Source organism: Dermacentor variabilis, chromosome 2 (assembly GCF_050947875.1).
Source record: "Dermacentor variabilis isolate Ectoservices chromosome 2, ASM5094787v1, whole genome shotgun sequence".
Lineage (NCBI taxonomy): Eukaryota > Metazoa > Arthropoda > Arachnida > Ixodida > Ixodidae > Dermacentor > Dermacentor variabilis.
In genome coordinates this window covers 75,861,898-75,886,254 of record NC_134569.1, presented here as the reverse complement: position 1 = coordinate 75,886,254, position 24,357 = coordinate 75,861,898, and the positions used below count along the sequence as shown (strand labels likewise).

Below are 24,357 nucleotides of genomic sequence, written 5' to 3'. Positions count from 1 at the left end.
TCACTTTAGCGCGAACTAAGCGATGAAAACACAGTGCACTCGAATCTGTCATCACTCCGTGCATGCATTGTTCCCATCGCAGATCGCTTTCAAGATAGGGCCTGCACGGCCGCGCCATACGCAGCAGTCGCCGGAACAGAAAGCGCGTCATTGCAAGCTTTTTCCCCACGTTCTTTTCTTGCACTCGCAAAGTTGAGCCTCCATCTTCTGCTGACCCTCACTATTTCACTCGCACATACAGCATACGGAGCAAAGTTGTTATCTTTGGACTTTATACAGAGCACCACGGCAACAACGATGGCAGAAATGTGCCTGGTGTGTCCATAAAATTGTTATCACAATAATACACCACCATATTTCATAATTTTCGCTTCTCAATACAGTATGTTGGTGAAGCACATTTCCAGGCATTTCACCGACACTGTCCAGACATTTAAGAAAAATCTATTTATAAAGAATGTCTTGGAGGAGGGGGTGTTGGGAGGGCTACTTTTCGAAGTTTCGGGCACATTAATGCAGAGTGCATGTTTTTCGTGATTGCTACCGCAAATTAAAAATACGCACGCACTATTACCAAAATTCGCAGGGGCTAGTCAGTTGCAGTATCGGAATAATCTGCTTTGAAGTCCAGCTTGATACGTTGCTTGTTGCAGTACAGCGCCCGTGTTGGTTTATTCTGTTTCATCGTAGCTTCAAAGTGCGCTGCCATATTGCATATTCCGTTATTCTACCAAAATTCAGATTTGCCTGCTCCAAATTCCTCCAAACTGCAATTTAGCCTGCTCCAAGCTGCCCCAAACTGCTCCAAAGCATAATTTTACTTGCTCCAAAATCACTTTGGGCAGTCCCACCCCTGCACTCGTAATGGTCGCAAGCTTTTATCTGAGATTTGGGGTGAAAATCGGGGTTGCAGCAATTACACGGAGAAAAATCTTTTTTTCCCCTCTTTCTCTCATAAATATTTTCGGTGGTACTTGCCTTTATTGAATTAAGTACTCACTTGTACTGGCTGAGGCTATTCTTGGCTATTTCCTTAGCGCATCGCCTGCCGGCTTGGCATAAATGTTGACACCCCACAGACCAGCGATGGTAGCGTCTTGGAGCCAGCCGCTAAATGTCGGAGGCTATACTTTTGCTACCTGGAGGCACACAATACTCGACACAGCTTCCTTGGTTTGCCACCAACTTAAAAAAAGAAAAAAAAAAAGCGGAATTCTTGCACCACACAAAAGATAACACTCCCAACCTTCTCAAAAATCAGGGGTGCGGTTTATACATGGGTAATTTTTAAATATATATATATTTCTTAATTTTTTAGGCGACGTTCTCGGTGTGGCTTTTACGTGAGTGCGGTCATTACACGAGTATATACAGTAGAGGTTAGCCCTTTGATGTGAACCATGGCTTCAGTTCGTAGCTTACTTTTTCTCATCTTTGGTTGATAGCTTCGTTGCTATATTGCATAGAGGCAATGGGAAAGGTTGTATCATGTTCTGAGGTGTAACTAAGAATTTAAATTTTAAATAACTAAAGTAAGACAGCCTCAGTCTAGGGGAAGTATTATGCAGACATTTACATGCCTGTGATGGTAGTGAGGAACAGTACATTCTAAGCTCTCTGTTGAACAGGCCCACTTCAGCAGGAGCTGTCACATCCTTTGCACTCACATCTGAGGCATTTACCATTGTTTTGCCTTTTTAATAACTGGTTGTGGCTGGACTGCTGTGTACAGGTTTTGGGTTTTCGCGCACTGTTGTGTGCATGGCATTCCTCTCCACTGGTGTCTGCCTGCATGTGTACCTAAGGCCTGGCCACCCTGTGTGTGCGTCTCGTCTTCTTTTTTTTTTTCCTTCCCCCTCCCCCTTTTTTTTCTTTTTCCCCACCCACCCCTGTAGTACCGACAGGCTCTTAACCCACCGGCTCCACCTCAGTTGCAGTTGCAACAGAAGCAGCGCTCGTTCCTGGCGTTTGGCTTTAGTGCGGGTGGGGGCAGCACAGCGGGGGGTGGGGCACCCCCAGCCCCGTCTCCCCGGCGGGAGTCCCATGTCAACGTCAACGTCACACCCACCTCGCATGAGGCAGTGAGCACCACCCCGGAGATCCGCAAGTACAAGAAGCGCTTCTACTCGGAGATCCTCTGTGCAGCTCTCTGGGGTACGTTGCTCCTTTATCTCGTTTGTCTCCTGTTGAGGTAACGCGTGGCACAAGAAAGCGCAGATAGAAATGGGACGAGAAAATGCTAAGGCAAGCAAGCTCTGATCTCAACTGGTGCTTTACTCGAAAAGAAATTTTTGCAATTGCACCTCCACTGTGCACCCAACAAAACACATATTATGGAAGTTAACATACATTCTTTAACTTTTCCATCCTATAGATGTACACATGGCTCATTGCTTTCAGAGGATAGTTAGAGACAAGGACAGTGCTTGTTATTGTAGTCATTTCATATCCTTTCACATCTTGGCATTATGGCCTTTTTAAATGCGATGTAACAGGGATTCCTGGAATATTGAAAATGCAAGCCCATAGGCCACATAGTGTTGCATCACATGATATTTGTACCTCACCTGTTTTAATAGCCTAAGGCAGTTCTTATCTTCTGTGTGTACCAGTGTAGAACCTACCAAGAGCTATTTACATCAATGATTGAATTGATCACATCTGTGTTGCAATTTACAGAGCCATATCTAAGGGGTACCTGAACAACTTTTCATCGAAGTCGAGAAATGCATTTGGCGTTAAAGCAGACAAGTTCTGGAATACCTTGCCGCAAAAAATTTGTCAATGCATTCAGCAGAGGCATACTTATTGGCAATGAAGTATCGCCTGTGACCCCTTCATGGTGCTCCCAGTCCTTCAATGCCTTGCACTGCCACCACCTGAACACCACCATGGCGCATGGTTGAAATTTGATTTCAGATGTTCACATAGATGCCATTTCTTCTGATTTTGGCACCTACAACGTGCCAAACTTGGGAGCTATTCCTCATCTTACTGTTGAGTTCACCGTGTCTCATCTTTGTGCTGTGCTACAGTGTCCCAGATAGCTACGCGTGGCTATTTTTGCACTGAGTGACATCACTGGCACATTTCCTTTAACACTTATCTCTACAACAATTGCACAATTTCTGAGGGTTGAACGAACTTCATCTTCATGTTCACTCGTGCAAGTATGTTGGCAGCATGCACATCGGCTAAGCGATGGATGCTGCACTCCGGGCTCGCATTGTTAGGATTTCTAACCTAAGAAGCTTCGACCACGATGATGACAAACCTTGAGGGTGCGCAACTTGGGAAGCAGACGACGTGTTTGTCAGATGCTGGTGCTTTGGCCTTGAGCCACGTCACCCACAAATACAGATGAGAGCACACTGTTGTCGTCAGCAAGCATGCTCGTCACAGCATCCCGCAGTGGCTTCAGTGTCTAGGCTATGCTGCAGATACAGCTACTACATGCAACTGTTTTGGCTAACAATGTACATGACTGGATTGGAGTGCGTGCTCATGCTCACGCTCATGTCTGGCCATGCAATTTGGTGCAGACCAGCTTTGTCCTGCGCCAGCTTGATCTACAGATTTGCATATCTTGCACAATACCAGAATACTAAGCAAAGTCTGTCAAGGCGACTGCCAGGCACCAGGCGTACACAGACACGCTCTCGCTAAAGGAGTGAGAGCACGCTGCAGAGCATGTGTGTGGTTTCACATGTTTCAAGACTAGTTCAGTGTTCAAAACTAATAGAAATTAGCAAGGCCTGACTGCTACTACACTGATGACACAGAGGTTAGCAGACGATAATCAGGGATAGTAAGGTAATTGTGCTTCCGAAAGTATGTGATTCCTGTCGAAATTCGAAACGCACATTTTCGTTTACCTCGGCTTGTTTATTAAAGGGACACTAAAGGCAAGTATTAAGTGAAGCTAAAGTGATAGATTAATGCTACAGAATCTCTGAGGCGTCAATATTATCACGAACAGGACTTTAATAATCCAGCAACCAAGGTAAATGCAGGACATGATTTGAGACTCACCCGAGACATTCAAGCACTGGCCCGATGACGAAAGCACTCCTCAGTTAAGGAGGTATGGTAGGGTAAATGGTACATGTTAGTTTTAACGTAATATTTTAGAAATGGCTGCAGATATTAGCATCAAGTTTCACGCGCTTACAAAAGATGCTTTTGGGTACAACACAAGACACTTCGTCCGTGTCTAGATGGTTTGTCTTTCCTGTAGCCCACTCCCAAAATATCAGGTGTGTTTAATTATTTGATGTACCTTTTCTCTGCAGTCACGCAGAGAATTGTGATGATATTACACAGTGTTATTCTAAATACCCATAGGTTACATCTAAACTAAAGAGATATCATATCTACTTCGGAGTTCGTACCCAAAAAAAAAATGATGTCTCCTTGCACAAAACCACAAGGGGGGTTTCTTGCAGTGTAAATTTTTGTGCAAGGAGACATTACTTTTTTTGGGGTACGAACTCCGAAGTAGATATGATATCTCTTTAGTTTAGATGTAACCTATGGGTATTTAGAATAACACTGTAATATCATCACAATCCTCTGCGTGACTGCAGAGAAAAGGTACATCAAATAATTAAACACACCTGATATTTTGGGAGTGGGCTACAGGAAAGACAAACCAGCTAGACACAAAGTGTCTCGTGTTGTACCCAAAAGCATCTTTTGTAAGCGCATGAAATTTGATGCTAATATCTGCAGCCATTTCTAAAATATTACGTTAAAACTAACATGTACCATTTACCCTACCATACCTCCTTAACTGAGGAGTGCTTTCGTCATCGGGCCAGTGCTTGAATGTCTCGGGTGAGTCTCTAATCATGTCCTGCATTTACCTCTGTTGCTGGATGTCTCCTTGCACAAAACCACAAGGGGGGTTTCTTGCAGTGTAAATTTTTCCAGTGTTATCATTGATATGATAACGCTCTACCATACCATACCCCCTTAAATTCTGTCACTAGTACTCAACCACTCATTGCAAAAAACATCCTTGTATTGTATTATAAGACAAAATAAAATGCTACTTATCCAGTTTTATTTTGTTTTTAGAAAAAGAACTAATTGAAATTGCCCTTGACAATGATGCGGGCATTCGAAAGGTTTTGTTTTTGTTCGACTCTGCGCCGCCCACGCTTTCGTGTTTCAGCTGTTTCATTATCGCATAGTGCTGCACTGGTTTTCCTGGCTCATGAAACTCGCACAAATTGCAAGTATAGCAGAGAATTCAACTTCAATGTTATGTCGGATGCCCGAATGGTCTACGCCACTTGACCGAAAAGCAGCTGCTGCAGCGAATCCACAGCTCTGTCTTGGCTCAGTGCTGCCGTCCGTCAGGTGCCGTTTTACCCACCAACGGCAGCAAAGGGTGGTGATGACATATGCAACGTCACCACTCCCCTGGTTGGGTGGCTGGAGATTTTAATTTCTTAAAAGTTATTCGGACCCTTCAGATGCAATTTTCTCTTAAACTAAGTCTTTTCTTGGCATGAAACAAGCATTGCAAGGTTTCTGGAATGGTATTTAAAAAGTTCATGTCGACTTATTATTTGCCTTTATTGTCCCTTTAAACTGCTTCAATATACACAGGCACAGTAGCAAGAAGTGCACTGATGCAAATACCCATCTTGATTGATGTCAGCTATTGGCCAATAACAGCTGCATATGGGAATCTGCTAAATGACAAAATATAGCAGCCGTATAAAAGTGAGGCGAATTTTTGTGTTGAAAAGTGAGTGTCTGAGGAAAAGGTGCCTCCACGCTCCGTCTGCAAGCTCCATGCGCAGCATACGGCTGCAAAATTTGGCTGAGACGGTTTTTTCACCTAGCCTAGAAGGTGGTTGAGGGGAGGCACTCCTTAAAACAACTTTGTTATATATAATTTGTGTTAGAGGTTTGCAAATTAAGCCAACACTATGGCTTTTTATCCAGATTTAAATTATGTAATTAGTTGTTGTGTAGCTGCTATATTTTTTTAGTTATGTCATACAAAATGGCAAAATATAGTCGTCTTTATGGGCACTTTTTATGTACAGTGCAGTCCACTTATAACGATATAGAGAAAGATGAAAAATAGGATCGTTATAACCGATGATCGCTATATCTGGACTGCAGTTATAATAAAAAATTTTTTAAAATAAAATATAAGAAACGCGGAACATACCTTTGCAGCTCTGAACTCGAATTCGCTACTTGCTCTAAAGAATAGGTGATGTAGAAAGTAGGCGTTGAAAAACAAACTTTATTTCTAGCGCCAATGACCGTATCAAGGGTTAGGCGCGCCGAAATAGTCAGAAATCTGCACTTGCTTTTGCAGCAGCTTCAGCTTCACAAACGCGGTGTGCATGGATTCCAGCTGCTGCGCGAACACTGGCGGCAATCGTTTAGCATGCATAAAATCAATTAAGGAGTCTATCAACAACAGTGCACTTTGCGTGGAGATCGAGGTCGGGGTCAAGGAGCCACTGTCAATCTCGTTGTCACTGTCGCTGCTGCCGTCTCCACCGGCGCACAACTTTGCCGTCTGTCGAGACAGCACATCTTCGGCGATTGCCTCGTCGGTGACCTCATCGCAGAACGAGGCAGCACTGTTTGCTGTCAAAAACTCCTCCATTGACGCACCACCTGTGTCACCAGTAGGAACGAGCTCCCAGAGCTCGGTTATGTCAGCGGCTTCCACCAGTGGGTTGGGGAAGTTCGTCCTGACGCACAAAGCCCGCCTTTTTGAAGCAATTGTATATGGTTGACTGCTTTACTTCATATCATGCACCATAAACGAAGCGCACTGCTTTCAAAAGACTGATCTTCAGGTCATGGGGCCCGTCTGCATGACCCGACGTGCCAGAAGCTGCGCAGTCAATGGCTAAGATTAGCCACTCCAGCATGCGCCGCCGATACAGTACTTTAAAGTTGGCGATCATGCCGGCGTCCACTGGCTGCAGGCCTGCTGTAGTATTAAAAGGCAGAAACATCAATTCGACAGATGTTACCTTCAGGTTAACGCTGTGTGCGCTACAGTTGTCAAGTAGCAACACTACTCTTCTTCCTTGGCCTTCAATTATACTGTCGAACTCGAGCAGCCATTCTTCGAATAGGTCGCGGGTCATCCATGCTTTCTTATTGCTGTGATAGCGGACCGGGATGTGCTGATTCTTAAAGCATGTTGGCTTCTTTAATCGCCCGATCATGAAAGGCTTGAGACGATGGCTGCCGTCCATGCTAACGCACAGCAACACGGTCACCCTAAGTTTCGAGTGCTTCCCGCAGGGGCATCGATCTCCTTTAAGAGCGTGAGTCTTCGAAGGCAACATTTGAAAAAACAGCAATTTTGTTGCAATTATATATGTCCTTCTCCGCGTAGTGCTCCAGCATGCCGGGCAGCTTTATCTGCAGCCACTACTGCTTTGCCTGTGTGTCCAAAGACGCCGCTTCCCCTACCACGTTTTTGTAAACAATTCCGTGCCGCTCTTTAAAGCGCTGAATCCAGCCTCCCCCAGGCTCAAAATTTGGGCGTCCCAAAAGAAAAGCGAAGTTTTTCGCTTTGGTGGCAAGTATTGGCCCACTAATAGGCACATTATGCACTCGGGTTGTGGTGAACCACTGGTAAAGCGCCTCTTCAACATCAGCGTACAAAGGGTGTCTAGCCCTTTTCCGCTGATCGGCATGGCCGCTGATAGCTCCTGCCTTCACAATCGCGGTGCTCCCGGTTTTCAAGATGGTTGATATCATCGACTGGGCGAGCTCATACTTCTTTACAAGGGCACTCACCTTGAAGCCGCGTCGAGAGTCCTGCAAAATATCCATCTTCGTGTCAAGCATGGTGTCAAGCGACACAGCTTTGCGCTTTGTCGGCGCCATCTTCGAACTGGGTTGTACCGTTAGTTGCATGTTGCTTCGGTGGCGTCAGCCTGCTATCACGAGAGAGACACAGTGCGGGATGGGTGCCACCGCGCCGCTTTGCTTGTTGTTTTTTTTTTTCTTTCTCTCTCTTTCGGAGCGACTGTGGCCGACGCGCATGACGCAGCTAGCGCCATCTTGTGGCGCGCTGCGCCTACTCAGGTACTCTCCGGTGCGCGGGCGGGGCAGGACGCGCTGCGCAGTAATGGCGGCAGATACGAACTTACAGAGGCAAACATCGCCTCTTCTCGACATCGTTTGTTTCAGGGAACTAAGCAACGCAAATGTTACGATTATTTGGCACGGAGAACGCTGTCCAGATGGCAAAATTTTGATTGTTATATCCGATATGCGGTTAATAACCTATCGGTATGTTTTTTTTTTCTCATAGACCTAATGCATAAAATGACACTCTCATGTCGACCTATCGTTATAACCGATATATCGTTATATGTGGTATCATTATAAGTGGACTGCAATGTACTGTATATTCACAAAAATCATCATGCTGTAGCTTATTTAGCTCTTAATAGACTGCGAAGTGCCAATATCTAGGCAAACGTGTCCGATTACTGGAACAATGCAAAAGAGTTTGGACATTTCAATTTCTTTTCCCAATAATTGCCTGAAATGTAACCCTGTACTTTTGCGACTACTGCTTAGAGGTACTGGAATTTCAGGTAGATATCAGCATTCTACATATCTTCAAAAGTATTTGTGCCAAATTTAGTTAGTCAAATCTCAATATAATGAATTGCGAAGAACCACCGAAAATCGTTCGTTATTCTGAAAGGTCGTTATAGTCAAAGCCCCAAAATTAAACATTCCACCCATCAACCTATCAGTTGTCTCCGTTTGAGCTATCCATGAAAACATCTGTTGGCTCTTGGCCTGCGCTGTTGCTATTTTCTGTAGATTCCGCTACCATGCACCACCAAAGCACCATATAAGATGTGGGGATGCTCGACTCTCGTGCGTCTCCTGTAAACCAGCTTCTCCCTGTAGCTAAGTGCCAGGTGGGGTCAATGGGATATCAACACATTACAAGAGATGGTGCGAGTGTTACGCTGCTATTGCCACCTAATGGCAGGGTTAGTTGGGCACAAAGGGGAGCAGGCTTTTTCTCTTTGGCTCGGAATGGGCAAGCGACGCGGGCATTCCAGAAATACACCGATCCATGCTTCTGCGAGACCATCTCGCAAGGCCTAGAAGCAGGACACCATAATGGACGAACACGATCGTTCGAACAAGCCACCATTCGCGACCGTACACACGGACTACCAGCCATTGGTATCCAGCACGGCGCGAACATATTTGTTCCATATCCAGTCGTTAGTTGGACTTCATATGTTTGTTGCACCCCCATCGGCATGTTCTGTGGATAGAAATTCAGCTTGCAGGCATTATTGTATGAAAGGTGCGATAAATACCCTTATGATTGTTTGCACTACTGTGCTGTCGTTCCTTTGTCCCAAGAGCATGTGTGAGACCCCAGAAATAAGAGTGCCACATGCAAAACAGATGCTGACAAAACTAACTGACGAAAACGAAGCTCCATGTCGCCTCCAAAGCACAAAGTTTCTTGTCTGTTTTGAACATTCCTTGCCTTGGTCACCGCAACTGTCTTACTTAAGGTGGGCACCTGAACTGTTCCAAAGCGCAAGTGCACGTAAACGACACCTTCTGGAAAGTGCAAAGTGTGACTGCGTGGCATCTATGCGAGTACAGAGGTTACATTTCTCCACGAAGGGCGAAACAAGGAAGAGACGCGCCTCTGGTTGCTAGGTGACATTTGCCTGGGCGGAGCATGCACTTGTAAAACCCGATGCATCGTCGCATCTGCAATAGATTTTTAAAAATTCTCTCCAGCATTCTTTTATTCAGCACCGTCTCAGGTTTTCTGAACCCATGCGCCATGGCATCCACTTTCTGTGCCTTGTTGTTTGCTAGCCTTGTTTCTAACTGCCGTGAAAGACACGGGGTAACCTAAGAATTGCCCAGATTTGGAATATTAGTTCATAGTACTGAGTCATTGTTAAGATAACAAGGAAACTGAATAACAACCATTATTCTGAAAAGTTTGGTATTCCGAAGTTTGCAGTACTAAAATATATTTATATTGAAACCCTAAGAAGTCGGCAGATAATTTCTGAAAACTTCGTTAATGTGGTATTCATAGTAACTAGGTTGCTCTGTAGTAATAGGAAAACTATAGGTGTACAAGCACAGGCAAAGCAAAAAAAAATGTCAACCAAGGTAACTCTGAGAACCCTTCTTGTGCCAGGTTGGCCCAGATGCAAGAAAACACTTTGAGAACCGTGCTGTCGCACAGATGTGCCAGCTTTGCGGTACTCCAATACTCTTTACTCCAATAATAAGCTTTTTCTGTTGAATGCACAAGCATAGAGTATTGAAAGAATACTCACATCACTGTAAAGTGATCTGGCATAGCTCTTCATGTCTTTTTAAGACATATTTTGTGCTTATGTCTACTTTCATGCAATGTAGGTGTTCTGGCTTATTTCTTGTTATGATGACTCACAGTGGTGTTTTCACGCTCACCTAGTGTAACATAGTCTCATCTCGCTTTCTTCTCCTTTGATTCAGGGGTGAATCTGCTGATTGGCACGGAGAATGGCCTGATGCTGCTGGACCGCAGTGGGCAGGGCAAGGTGTACCAGCTCATTTCGCGCCGGCGCTTTCAGCAGATGGAGGTGCTCGAGGGCCAGAATATCCTGGTCACAATCTCTGGCAAGAAGCAGCGTGTGCGCGTGTACTATCTTTCCTGGCTGAAGAGCAAGATCCTGCGCACAGATGCGGTCAGTCTGCTATCGCCTAAACCCTGCAAGCAAAAAGCCAGCCATGTTTCTGGACAACTATTTCTGCCAGTAAAGGTAGAGCTATGGAGGCAAAGCATGCATAACTAAGAGCGCTCCTGAAAACGTCTTGCATTCTCGTCAGCTCTAGTTTAACACTTTCCTGTTTGTGGTAAAATGGGCAGATTTTGGGTAGTCTAGTAAATTATCTTTTTTACTGTTGCAGCAAATGCTCGATATTGGAATGTATGGTATAGATTTGTAGAAGGAATGTGCTTTCTAATGGTATTATTTTCAAGCGAACATTAACTATTCTTTTAAAAAAGAATTTTTTGTTATGAAAAGGAGAAAACTGTAAAGCATTGTTGGTGCTTTGCCCCAAGATAAATTTTCAAAATACACATATTGAACGAAAAGCAGGCTACATTGCTGCAATACCTTCAGCCATATAAATAAATACTTTGTGCGAAGCTTCAAGTGAGTATTTACTGCGCCATAATTGGGGCACCATCGGGATCGTTGTTCGGAGCGCGCTTTTGGTTGCATGGGCGATTGACCTAGACCGCACAGACTTTGCGCGGCAGACGAAGTCGGCGCGCAAAGTCTCAATAGTTCGAGCCTCAATATATCGAACTGCACTGTGATAGCGAAATAGTTTGATACAGCCAGAATTCTATATACAGTCAACGACCGATTTTTTGGACCCTCTAGGGAACGTAAAAACGTCCGAAAATTCAGGCAGGCCGAAAAAAATGAATGCATGCAAAAAAACGCACCTTTTTTCTTTTTTTCTCGGATCTAGAAGTAAAGGGGGAAGTACCAGACTTCCGAAACCCTGCCAAAGCATCAATGAAGGTGCTATAAAAAGAGGCGTTCAAAAACTCTGTATGCAGCCGACTGCCGGTTTATTATGTACATGTGCACCATCGGGCAGCCAGTGTTATTGCTGCAGTGGCTTTACCTTGTTGATTGTTGTTTGGATGGCGTTCCGGTTGCATGCGACCATATTCGCCTCGATCTGAGCTAGGGTCATGTCAGCACAGTACACTGATTAAAGAGCCAACAGTGCTCGCGTCAACTCGGCGCTTGTAGGCGGAGCAGGCATTGGCTCCTCATTTTTAACATCGGAGTCTTCTGAATCCCCCACAACCTGACGGACTGTTCCTTCATCAGTCAGTTCTGCGCAGAAGTTGAGCTCATTGTCAGCGTCAACAAACTGTTCAAAAGTTATTTCCCTGGGTACAATACTGCTTTCCGCGCTTCGATGCCATCAGCGACAGACGACAGACGGAGTGGGGGCCATCGAAGGCAAGCGAAATCCTCAAGTTGCGAACAGTGGAGTTCGCTGACGAGCGTAGAAGCACCTAGGCATAGCGTCGCAGAGCACACTTGACACAACCATACACAACAGCACAACCACACACCATGCTAACCAAAACGTGGCCTGTGCAAACAAACGAAATAGCGCCGGAGGCAGAAATGCGGCCATTCGCGGCGATGAACATAGCCAGCGTGGCCAGACCAAATCAGTGTGTGACAGCTAGATTCGGCTAGTTGTGGTTCAAAGCGGTGATATGCTTCGGCTGCAAGTCTATTTCCTTCGCAAGGGCGCTGCGCAAGGAGCCAAAGGACCTTCCGTCGCGTCAAAAAGTCCGGAAAATTGGACGGCGGGGGGTTCGAGCTTCCGAAATTTCAGATGTTCTTATACGTTGATTCTATGGGGCTCGTGGCGGTACCGCGAGGACGTCCAAAATATCAGGCATGTCCGAAAATTTGGGCGCCCAAAAATTCAGTCGTTGACTGTATATAATCACGTAAAAAGCGCATCAAAAACTTTTGCAGATCAATCAATGAACCAAGGGCGCGATTGGGGATCGTTCGGAGCGCGAGTTCAGTTGCACCGCGCTCAATTGGCCTAGGCCGTGCCGACTTCATCTGCTGAGCAAAGTCTGTGCGGTCTAGGTCAATCGCCCATGCAACCAAAAGCGCACTCCGAACAACGATCCCCGATGGCGCCCCAATTGTGGCGCAGTAAATACTCACTTGAAGCTTCGCACAAAGTATTTATTTATATGGCTGAAGGTATTGCAGCAATGTAGCCTGTTTTTTATTGACAGCCACCGCACTTAAAGGAGGAGGAGGGGATCAGAACTAACTTTATCGTTTCTTGACAGAAAGGGCTGAAATTTAGGCACACACACTGCACATTGCAATAAACAGACAAATCTAAAATTTCATAAAGATATCTTCATTAGTTTTTATTTTATAAGAATTTATAAGTTCCTTGCTTGTGGAAAGCCTGGCATAGTAACGAAACACGATACGGAGCTGGGAATACTTTGCATGTTTGCCCAAATGTCTAATGCGCACCAAGACAGTGTTCAATTTTTTTTAGTGCGCTGATTATTTTTTTGCTCAACATAACATGCATGTGACTGTGCTCCACTGCATGGAGCCATGTAGTTATTGTGAAATAATTAAATAATGGAAAGATAAAGAAACATTTCAAGAGTGTCTTTAAGTACAGCACAGCTTATGGATCACAGCAAAACGAACGACCAAAATCAGTCCAGCCATTGTTGTGCTACGCCTTCCATGAGCAAGGCGTTTGAGAAAAAAAGCGCAATTGAGAAAACTGGCTGCAAAGTTTTAAAAGCACTGCAAATTTATTAAAAAACACCAGGGCTGTAATATTTTGAATCATTCCTGTCGGGCATCTTTTTACACCTTTGCCTCTTTGGTGGGCTTTGGATGCCTTCAGGCGTTCTTCATCCTTTTCTTGAGCCCTCTGGATGGCAAGGGTGCCAGGATGTATACCCAAGGTAGCACACATTTCCGAGTAAGCTCTTTGACTCCCTGAATTATATTTCACGACTGCCTCGTTTACTGCTGTCTCTTCCGCAAAATGGGAGGCATGCTCGTCCTTTGACAATGTTGACCAAATAACTGAGTGCAAGCTTTCAGCTGCATTCTGGGTCCTTCCACCCTTGCAACGCTCCAGCAAGTGGACTTCTGAAAGACGCTGATACAAAGGCAGCATGGCTTGGGCAACTCTGCTCGTAAGCTTGTATTTGTGAGCCGTCTGTGCTTTTCTTTTTTTTTTCACTTCTGCTGCTTTCTGCTCACGCCAGCTGAGAGTGCCAGGGGGGCACAGGTCATGGGGGGAGTCACTGTCGGTAGATGTCACGTGATAATACGTGGTCATGACAGCTTTCTGCATTGCAGCAACGTCGTTAGTGTTCTTGCTGATAGCCAGGCCATAGTTGGTGAGCTTTTTTATCAACTGTTGTGTGAGCCCACCTTTGCCACCCACTGGAGGGTGGCAAAGGTGGAGGGTTCCCCTTGGCCTTGCTCACAATGCAGCGAAGGCCAGTGCGCATTCTTTTTTTCACATGGTTTATGCAGTCTTCTTTTGTGACTGTTATAAACCCACGTGGCTGCTCATCTCGCAACGCCTGGAAAACACTGCTGTCTCTATCAGAGGCGACTGCAGTATATCGCAGGTCGTTCTTGGCCAATGAATGGCCAAAAAGCTGCAATGCGGCCTCCACTTCCATTCACCCAGAGCCAACTTCAGTGTTTCTTTAACGCTGATGCTGCTGCCTCCACTGAAAGTATGTGGGGTCACTCTCTGCTGGGCCCAGGCTACACCCAAGGCAGAAGTTTGACAGAACAACACTGTCCAGCACAAGCCCTGTGTGGAATTCTTTTATGCATGCAACCCCAATGTGGGAGCCATGACCGAATGTGAGCCAAGTGCCATAAAGATGTTATTCGCAGCCTCCTTCCTCTGCAGCAGGCTTGAACAGCCCCTTGAAGTGGCCCTAGAATGTTTTGTGGTGTAAACCACAATAGGACACATTCACTGTGGCCCAGAAATCGTTTACAGCTGTCTGCCTTTTCCTTATTGCTTGAACAGCTTGCATTGAACGAATGTTCACGTCAAACACCCTTGCACTTCCTTTGAGAGGACCACTGCGACTCAATAGGGCCACAAGTACTGCATGACAGCACAATTTTCACTGCCAGACTGAGCCTAGTGTAGCAGTGTACACCCACAGAACGCTTTTGGCATCTTGGGCACAGAGCTTTAGCGATCAAAGAGTTAATCGTGGAAACCTGCACAATAATGAACTGACTGTCACAAAGGGTCGAAATTTGTTCTTTGCCTTGCTGGTCCATCAAACTGAACTTCTGCTCAGTTGCGAACGCTGCATGCCTGCGCTTCTGCCATCTCCGCTGACACAAAACGTGACTCGAGGCATGTCTGAATCGTGTGACGTTTGGGCGATGATTCGTCTGGTGAACCTTGAGTCACTATACTCTAGCTCGTCGACGGTTGGGGCTCACTCGCAGGCTGCGCGTCCCTGCGTGTCGCATGATGCGTCGGAAACAGAGTACATAGTCTCTGCCGGCGATGGTGACCTTTGACCCGCGTCTCCTCCAACGACACCATCTCGGTTGCTGACTCACACGGCCGTACGCACAGGTGCGAGAGCCTCCGTTGGCACGTCTTACGGTAGCTTGGTTATCAGTGTCGATGGCACAGGGCGATTGTCTGCTTGCTACTGGAATCGCACGGTGCAGGATAACACGGCACACGTTATCCGCGTGTTCAGTCGGGTGCTCCGCTTCTCCCGCTGGCCGCCGTCTTTTTCTCACCGCAAGGAGGCTTGCGCTGCCGTTTTCTGAAGGCGTGCTTCGTCGAAAATTTCTTTTCGAACGAGCGGCAATCTATCACTGACCTGGGAGCTTTCAGAAATCCGAATTCTGCGAGTGTCAAATGAAAGACGCCAGCGTGGTTTGCAAAGCAGACAACTGCTGTCCGCTGTGGTTGCCAGCTCGCCCGCTGCCGCAGCAGCAACCAATGGCGAGTCGCCTTTCAGCACGGCAACCAATCAGAGGCCTGCTTTCATCGCTGGGCCCGTGTGACCGCCTCTAGCACCCACGCTTCTTCTGTGTTTGTGTGTTTGTTACAAGATGGCGACGACCGAAGAATTCAGAAACGGGATGATGAAACTTCGAGCTTTTGAACGATACAAGATGGCGGCATTCGGTGGCGGGAAAGACAAGTTAGGGCTCCGCGAACTGCGGTGATTTTACGCGATTTAAAGCTGTTTTTTCATCCTGCGGACTGATAATTTTTTTTTTCGAGTACTTTTAGTACGTTTTCAGCCAAATCATTTCGATACAACGTAGATTAGGCGTTGCAGATACCGAAACACGTAGTTTCCAAAAATCTTTTTTTTTTTCTTTTCAATTTTCGTAATCTGATTCCCTCCTTAAAGTGACTGACAACTGGCCAGAATGTGTTGCGAAGCGTTGATGGAAATGAAATGACCATGATTCATAGTGATAGAATCCAGCACGCTGTTTGGGGTTTACGTAGAAAATATAATTTGAAATTGGTAAAGTAAATCAGAAAAACCAGTAAATGGCGAGGCCTGGCGGTGAAATCTTGACACTTTGAAACATACTAAAGAGATTACTGTACATGATTCGACTGTCATTAAGTACAGTCTAGCTTAAAATTGCAGTTCGTATATTATTAGGCACTTGCGCTTTGTTATTTGGGTATTACGAAGTAAAGAAAATCCACCCTATAACGATGGCACTTACGTCGTCCCACATGCGTGGCAGCACACGTGCTGTTGTACGTGCGTGAGTATAGCACGCATTTGCAAGTACCCAGAGTTTTATGATCTCCCTGTGATACAAGATGCCATGGACGAGTTGTAAATGGGTAAATGGGTATGTTTTTACCTTCGTGTCGGCGCCTCTATCACACTGTATTGACGCCAAGCTATCTGCCGACACAAAGGAAAAAGCACTGTTGCCTACAGTTGGCAGACCGAAATCGGTGTCGGGTCAGCCTAGTGCGAGTGAGCATTTACCACTTGGCATTCTCCAGGTGCGCTACTTGGGGCGGGGACATTGGTCAATCGTGTAAGTCAAATTCGTCGCTTCCACTGCCGCTTTCGTTCATCGAAGCATGACGTTCTGGGGCTACTTTGTAAGGATCTAAATTCTGAGCAGGCATGCAAGCTAAAATTCTTTGTTCCAGCTCGCTCAGGTCTTCGAGAGACGACATCGGAAAGCAGAAGCGCACGTTTGGCTATAGCAACACAAACTGTGTATCACGTGTAAAAGCGCCGTTTCATTTTCGATGCGCTTGATTTCATTTTGGCTAGTCAAATACCAAAGTAGTTAGACAGGAAACCATAAACACACATAGCTATTATCGCAGAAATACTGTAACACTTTGGAAAACACAAATTGCAGGAACAGCGACTTGATAAACAAAATACTTTCTCACACCTATGACCGCACTTGTCGTCTGCTTCCCACTAGTGCTGGCCTATAATCACTGTCATGCTCGCCCATCACAGTTTTCAGCATGCTTCTCGTGACCGACTTTATCTCACTGCAGATGAAAAACTCTCAGAAAAAATGTTCCACGGTGTTTTCTGCGTTACTACTTCATGATTAGACACTCCGGCCGGTAAGCTTTTCATTGCACTAAATAAGATGGATACCATGAAAGTTGGTTGTCAATTCCTTTAAACACAGAGTCCTCAACTTAGTCTAAATGGTCCACAAGCCATAGGCCGGTGCCCTCTATTGCACCGCAGTAGCGGCATAGAAAGGCCAAAGCAGCTACAGCCCCAGTTGAAGTCGGCAGTGGGGCAACATAAGGGCATTCGTTTGGCCAGCACTTCTACTGCGATCTCCACATTCGTCAATTGAAGCATTTTGAAACACTGTTAATAACAAAGTATTAAGTGGCATCTGCCAAGGCGTCTATAAGTGAGCCCAGTTAGCGTGCGATGTCGTGTGTCGTTCATAGTGATAGAATTTGAAACACTGTTAATAACAAAGTATTGAGTGCACCTGCTAGGCCTCAGTGGTTGTTGCGAGGCGTAGCAGGTGCAGAGCGCAGCACCGAGGAGGAGTTAACACGGCAAATTAAATGCGTCATTGACGTTCTCAAACTAGCCAAGCTACCCCATGTGTACGCTACTACGTTCAAATGATCTCAGCGCGATCGATGTGTGCAGCTATAGTGCGCAGCAGTCGGGAACGCCCATGGCACCACCACTATCTTCGGGGGTGTTGTGGGAAAGCTCACCACCTGTCAACAGAGCGCACATGGTCCGGGGTGGCGGAGTTCGATATACCGTATTTACTTGCATAATGATCTCACTCGCGTAATGATCGCACCCCTGAATATTGTTGTCAAAATTTGCTTTGTTTTATTTCCCGTGTAATGGTCGCACCCCGAACTTGCCGCAGCGATATGTTGTATGCCAAGTCTAGCTAATAATGATCACGCTTACCATCTGTCGTATGCTACACGAACGACTCTTCAAGACAAACCAAGCGGTCTGCAAGCACCAAGCATATTAAGTAGGGGCCCCATTTCATTACTTTCATCACTTTTCACACTTCCATAACAAAAAGAGGTACAACCAAACTTGCCTTTATTATGTGTAGGCTTTATAATGGTTGTGGTCAACAACAAAAAGGTGCCTTTCGATTCTTCTCATCTGCACTCGTGGGCATGCAACAAATTGCGAGCAGCAACGATAGTAGCCACGTTTACACTGATACGTTAGACGTGTACCCTATTCATGCACCGACGCTTGTAACTCAGCTAACATATTTGCCCACTTTTACCGGAAACGTTTCGTATTAGAATAGTAGTGAAGACAGATGCCGCAGTTTTCGCAGCATGCCGGCCATGTGTTTCTAAGTCACTGGCAGCTAAGCGCGCCCATCTGTTTCTGTCCCCTCAAAGTGGACATGGCTACGTTATTGCCGCAAACTTGCCGATATTAACGATATTATACATTACTGATACGGAAGAAGCTGTTTCAATGCACATAATGTACTCACGAGAAGGGAAAAAATCGCATTCGTCGCATTCGGCTTGCTCCGCCGGCCGCCGTTTTTGTTTTGGTGTCCCGCACTACACACAACGGCAGCCACCTATTTGTTGACCTGTTGTCATTCCGCAGCAAATGCGGGATGAAAAAAAACTTTGTTTCTTTTTGTGAGAAATTTAACCCGCGTAATGATCGCACACCTGAATTTACGTCAGTTCTTTCTTGAAAAAAAAAAAGTGCGATCATTATGCTAGTAAATACGGTGTCATGTTACGTCGAACCTTGTTCGAAATAAAGAATAAACAATGCGTGCAATTTTCAAGTCGATACAGAAAGTGTTCAATATGCGCAATAATTCTAACCATCCGTGTTCGATATATCGAGGTTAGACTACAACGTTTCTGCAAATATAAGCTTTCTGTCTGTAAACATTCTTTAAATACAAACGAAAATGTTAGCCCTAGTGGCTATTGTGCTCCTGCAGCGGCTCTTGCGAACCGCCACGCGGCACTTCGGAGCACAATAATTGCGTAATGCCGAGGTCCATTCCCTGCCACCTTCTTGCACAAAACTACACTCTTTGCATCGCCACCGGCAAGTAGTCCTGCCTAAACGATGTTGGCACCCGGCAGATAAGTAGTGTGACCTTTAGGACACACTGGATATCTTTAGGTCTGAGTGTGGCAGCGAGAAAACAGTTGGGAGTAGAAAACTAACCCTGCCGGCAGATACCTGTTGACGTTCCGGGGCTATTTGACGCACTTTTGCCGTCAGTGCTGAAATCCGATGAATCAGTCATCATCTGAGTATGTGCTGCTATAACCATCAAAAAAATTCTGACGCAGGCTCATCGGAATGCGTTGAAATTCGCTGTTTCCAAAGGATATCTGCGCACGACGTCAATGCCATGTTGGAAGCTACGAGCACTCATCACGCCCGACTTAAAAGGCGCTTTAAATATCCCCCCGCAGTAAAAAAAGAAACTAAAAGAACATGAAATCAAAACTAAAGAAATGATTCTCTCTTGAGCGCTGAATGACACTAGCTGTTCAAAAGCACCCAGAGCGCGGCAGAATTTGAAATTAAAACCATCGATAACGGGCTATCGATGAGTATAGACACAGGAAAGTGTTAAGCTAGGAAAGAGAAAACACAAACATCTTATTTACGAGACACAGCACACCAGTGAGTGCTAAATTTGACCCATATTTTTGCATATCTCTTCCGCCAGTGCCAATGCAAAACCATCGCAGATGGAAGCTATGCGGAATCTATATCTGTCCCAAGAAAGCAAAAGGGCTGCCAAACGGTGCCGAAATACTTGGCACTGTAACACATGAGTTGTCCGCGAGTATAGTCTCATGGTCATTGCACTGCAAATCATGCCAGTTGTGTAGCATACTTGGGCTACCAAGCTACTTGCACCAGTACAGCGCTTGGTAAATTTGCCATTCACATTAAGTAATTTGCCAGAAATTATGTTGCATTTTGGGCACAAGAAATTACATTCAGACCTTTCCTAATTTTGTTTGTTTTGGATTCCCAAGCAAATAAAGCTTTTCACCAAGTTTGCTTATTATCTGTGAAATAGATACATTAAAGTGAGCTTTTGTTACCTAGTGGTGACACGGATTTCCTGTCCAAAGTGCCTACAGATGCCATTTTCAAGATGTGGCCATAAAGTGGAAGTGGAGCCTAACGCAGAGTCAATTCACTCTTTATAAAGTGTTTTTCGCGCTTTCTGGTAATTGGAGACCTTTTGAGAGTAGTCAAAAACATGCAAAAAGGAAAAAAAGAAGTGGCCAAAAATGTGCCAGATAAGTTCGGATTGCCTGTGAAACAAACTGAAGCTTGGATTGTTGGAAATGCAACTTGTGGCATTCCATTTTTCCGCCCGTTTCCCAGCCTTGTTTTCGGTATCGAGAAGATACACCCAGATGGGAAGACTCGTGGGGTAAGCGACTAAGGCCAGCATCTCACAAGCAGAGACTGAGAGCGCTGGTCAGCTCCAGAGCTGAAAAAAAGAGAAAGCTTGAAGCAATTGCCACAGAGCAACGTCAAGTATAAGCAGGAGGAGGCCTAACCTATACAGCATGGGCATTCCGTTGAGCATTGTTCCTTGGTGAACAAAATGGAATCTTTTGAAATCTGAATCATTTTTTTCTTTCTGCACTTTCGCAAATTTATGCTTTTAGGAAAACTCGTTTTAAAACTGCAGTGACGAAAGCTGCTTTCAGGATTATTTCTTTTCTGAATACTTGTAATAGACAATACTATTGACACCTTTAGCTTTCTAAATTGCTTTTTTTTTTTTCAAGAAAGAAAGTATCGATTTATGGATCACAGTACTTTTGAAGTACTTTTTGCGGCTAAGTGATTCTGAAATAGCCTATCTTCACTTCGAATGTCTTTCTCCACTTTGATAAAAAGTGGTTCAGGGCCCCTTTAAACTAGGACCACCATTTCTTGCCTTCAACTGTAGCGAAGTCTCTTTAAGGCCTCCGTCCTGGCTCAGTGGCCATGGCGTTTTGCTGCTGAGCACAATGTCGCGGATGTGTTCTCGGGCCGTGCAGCCGCATTCCAATGGGAGCAGAATGCAAAAACACTTGTACCATGCTTTCAGTGCATGTTGAGCTCCAGTTGATCAAAATTGATCTGCAGTCTTCCACTGCAAAGTCTCTCACATCCTAGGTGTGCTTTGGAACTTTAAACTCTCATGAATAGATCAACCTTGCAGCCTCTGGAATTAGGAGTGCTCATTTCATTTTGCATTGCTTGCAGCAAGTTGAAAAGCGCAATGGCTGGATAAACGTCGGGGACCTCCATGGTGCAGTTCACTTCAAGATAGGTGAGCCCAGTTTTTTCTCCCCCCCCCCCCCCTCCTATGTTGGCTCATGTGCCTGATGCACGTTGTACAGTGTATAAAAGGGCAAGGCGCAATATGCTGTTTACTGGCTGGGCTATATGTCATTGTGAGCTTGGAAGTAAGCATTTCCTTACTGCAGCTGGTGCCATTCTTCCTCCTTTATGTTTATGCAACTGTCCGCTTCCTGAGTTTTTATGGTAAAGGAAAGGCAGGTTGCTGTCCTTCCCTGGAAGTTGCTAATGATGTAGTAAAAGCATATTTTTTTACCACTGCCACTTGGCACTGTTGCATCAGGTGGGGTGTTGACTGCACCACTTCGTGAAAGCTTCCATAATGTGTTTAGTGCTGGGTATTAGTGAGCCAAACTGTAGGTAGCGGAATTAATATGGTGATAAGCATTCAGCCGCTAATGACAGCTTAATTGGAATGGGAATCAAGTATATAGATAGCACATACATGCACTCACGTTCTTACTTTTGCTACATTTGTCATGCTGAGATATAGCAGGGGCCCTCTCAACATGCTAACAGCGCACACTAAGGCTTGCTTCAACCGAAGTTCAAAAAGCTTATTTCGCCCATGTGGCTGTTAGATAGTACAGTAGAACCTCGTTCCATGGAAGTCGCTCTAACCGCGAAAAATCTTTCAGTTAACCAGGTTTTCTAATGATACAGAAATGAATCAAAAACTTTAAATAAATGCCAGACGTCACCGCATCAACACTACGACTTCATTTCGCCTGTGAAATGTTCACTTTAAGTAGTCATCAATGCACGACTGCTTTTCATGGTAACTTGCAGCACCATAGGTCATGTCCTCCAGTTGGCTAATAGTGCGCTGCTTTTCACTGTTGCCACCACTGCACTCAACAAAACTGCATAGAACATTAAGTGACTCTACCACTGTAGCTAAAGCTGGCGCTCGGGCAGGCTGAACATCGCCTCCATCTTTGTGGGAAGGCTCACTGTCGCAGATCTCTCCTTCCAAGTCTGCATAAAATGTTTGTGCATCAAGTTCAGCTCTCAGATAGTCCGCCATGTTTATCCGTTGCACCCACTATCATCATGTTTGCCGAAGTCGTTCGTGCATGCACATGGTGTCTCCTATATCATCCAGGGTTCAGTTGGCATCCGTCATGTCATCGCAACCGCCAATATGGATCATTTCCAGAACTTTCTTGTTGCTTGAAAAACCCAGCGTGCTTAAAGCAACACCTGATCATGTTGCCCTGCACTTGCTTCCAGGCATACACGATTAGGCAAATGGTACCCAGAAGGTCTACAGAATATTGTTTGCCGTTGTCACAGCACAGCAGTATTCTTCTTAGCAAATGGTAGCAATAAAGCTTCCTCACATGCAGAATTACCGCATTTACTCGAATCTAACACCCACTTTTTTTTCGATAAAACGAGTCCAAAAATTGCATGCACATTAGAATCAAGTATGACACTAAAGCTGCGTTGCCATATCGCCATCGGCATTACAAAATGGCTGCCTTGCACACGCTTCGAGCCTAGCTGCCGTAGATTCCTCCATGTTCGGTAGTATGTGTGCTTAGATTAGTCCAGTGTCCGTCTTCCCGTTTTCTGTGTTTGCTCTATCAGCATGGAAGTGCCCACTGCAAAGATACGCCGAGTTCATCGCAATGCTGCAATTCAAAAGAAAGTGATCACATGTGTGGAGATGGACCGAAATCGGACCGCATCACAGGCATTCAGAGTTCCAAAACTTGCGTGCAGGACTGGCGCAAACAGGAGAGGCCTTCTACTCCAGCGGCTGCTGCATACGGTGGGGCCTTGCCTCCCTTATCTTGAAAGCAATCTTTAATGGAGACAGGCTACGCATCTAGGTGCACTGTGCTGTATTCTTGTCAATTTGCTCGCGTTGAAGCGAGAGGCTGCACAAAGATCAATTCATTCAATTCGACCAATTAGTAGATACGGTGCTCCTTGATCCATAGGCTGCGATACTGCTGTGACATTCGGTAATACAAAGACAAGCCCAACTGCTTTCGTGTTCTGGATGTCGGTGTCGGCTCTGCAGTTATCCACAACAAAAACAACTTTCCGCCTCATGGCAGCAAACCTGCAGTCAAGATGCTGCACGTACTTCTCGAACAGCGCTGCCGTCATCCGGGCCGTCTTGTTATTTTTGTAGAGCACATCCTTAGGAGGGAGTCTTGCATTCGTAAAGCACTGAGGCATCTCAACTTTACCTATTATCGGCAGTGGAATCTTGTGACTGCCAGACATATTTGTGTCTAAAAGGGCAGTTATTCTGACCTTGGATTGTTTCATTTCCCATGAAAACTGCATCCTTTGGGGTCTGAGGCATCTCAACTTTACCTATTATCAGCAGTGCAAACTTGCGACTGCCAGAAATATTTGCGCCGAAAAAGGCAGTTATTCTGTCCTTGGATTGTTTCTGTTCCCATGACGACTGCATCCTTTGGGGACAAAAGTCTTTGTTGGTAGCACTTTGTAAAATAATGCTGCCTCATCCTTGTTTTAAACATGGTCTTCCGCATACTGATCATGCAGCGAAGCCAATTTTAGTGTCGCCACTCACAGCATTGGTGTCGCCACTCCTGCTAATGCTGCACGCTGTCAGGAACATGATGTTGTTGTGGTCTTTAAATCAGGACAGCCAGCCATTGCTACACTTAGTCTGAATGGCCTTGCCACCGTGAAAATTCCTTGGCCTTTTTGTGCAGCAATGTGCCATTAACAGGCAGGTGTGCTGCATTTGCATGCTGTTGCCGCTTTATGAAGGTGTCTTCAACCTCCGCAATTGTAGGAAAACGAATCCTTGTCCGCTTCGTCGAATGAGTTTTGCGATAGGCTTTGAGCATCCTTGCCTTGTTTTT

At 45.4% G+C, this 24,357-nt stretch overlaps 1 protein-coding gene across 10 annotated transcripts in view; it reads left to right on the top strand.

Annotated features, from left to right (window-relative positions):
* The window catches only part of LOC142572115 (serine/threonine-protein kinase mig-15-like), a 108,171-nt gene that overhangs the window by 61,748 nt on the left and 22,066 nt on the right, over nt 1-24,357 (top strand). For 5 of the 10 annotated variants that reach the window (XM_075680997.1, XM_075680993.1, XM_075680991.1 and 2 more), the window contains 3 exons: nt 1,896-2,154; nt 10,531-10,817; nt 21,407-21,473. In XM_075680997.1, the coding sequence (XP_075537112.1) occupies nt 1,896-2,154; nt 10,531-10,817; nt 21,407-21,473 (613 nt within the window). The remainder of the gene's footprint in view (nt 1-1,895; nt 2,155-10,530; nt 10,818-21,406; nt 21,474-24,357) is intronic. The other 5 variants (XM_075680992.1, XM_075680996.1, XM_075680995.1 and 2 more) reach the window with 2 other exon arrangements.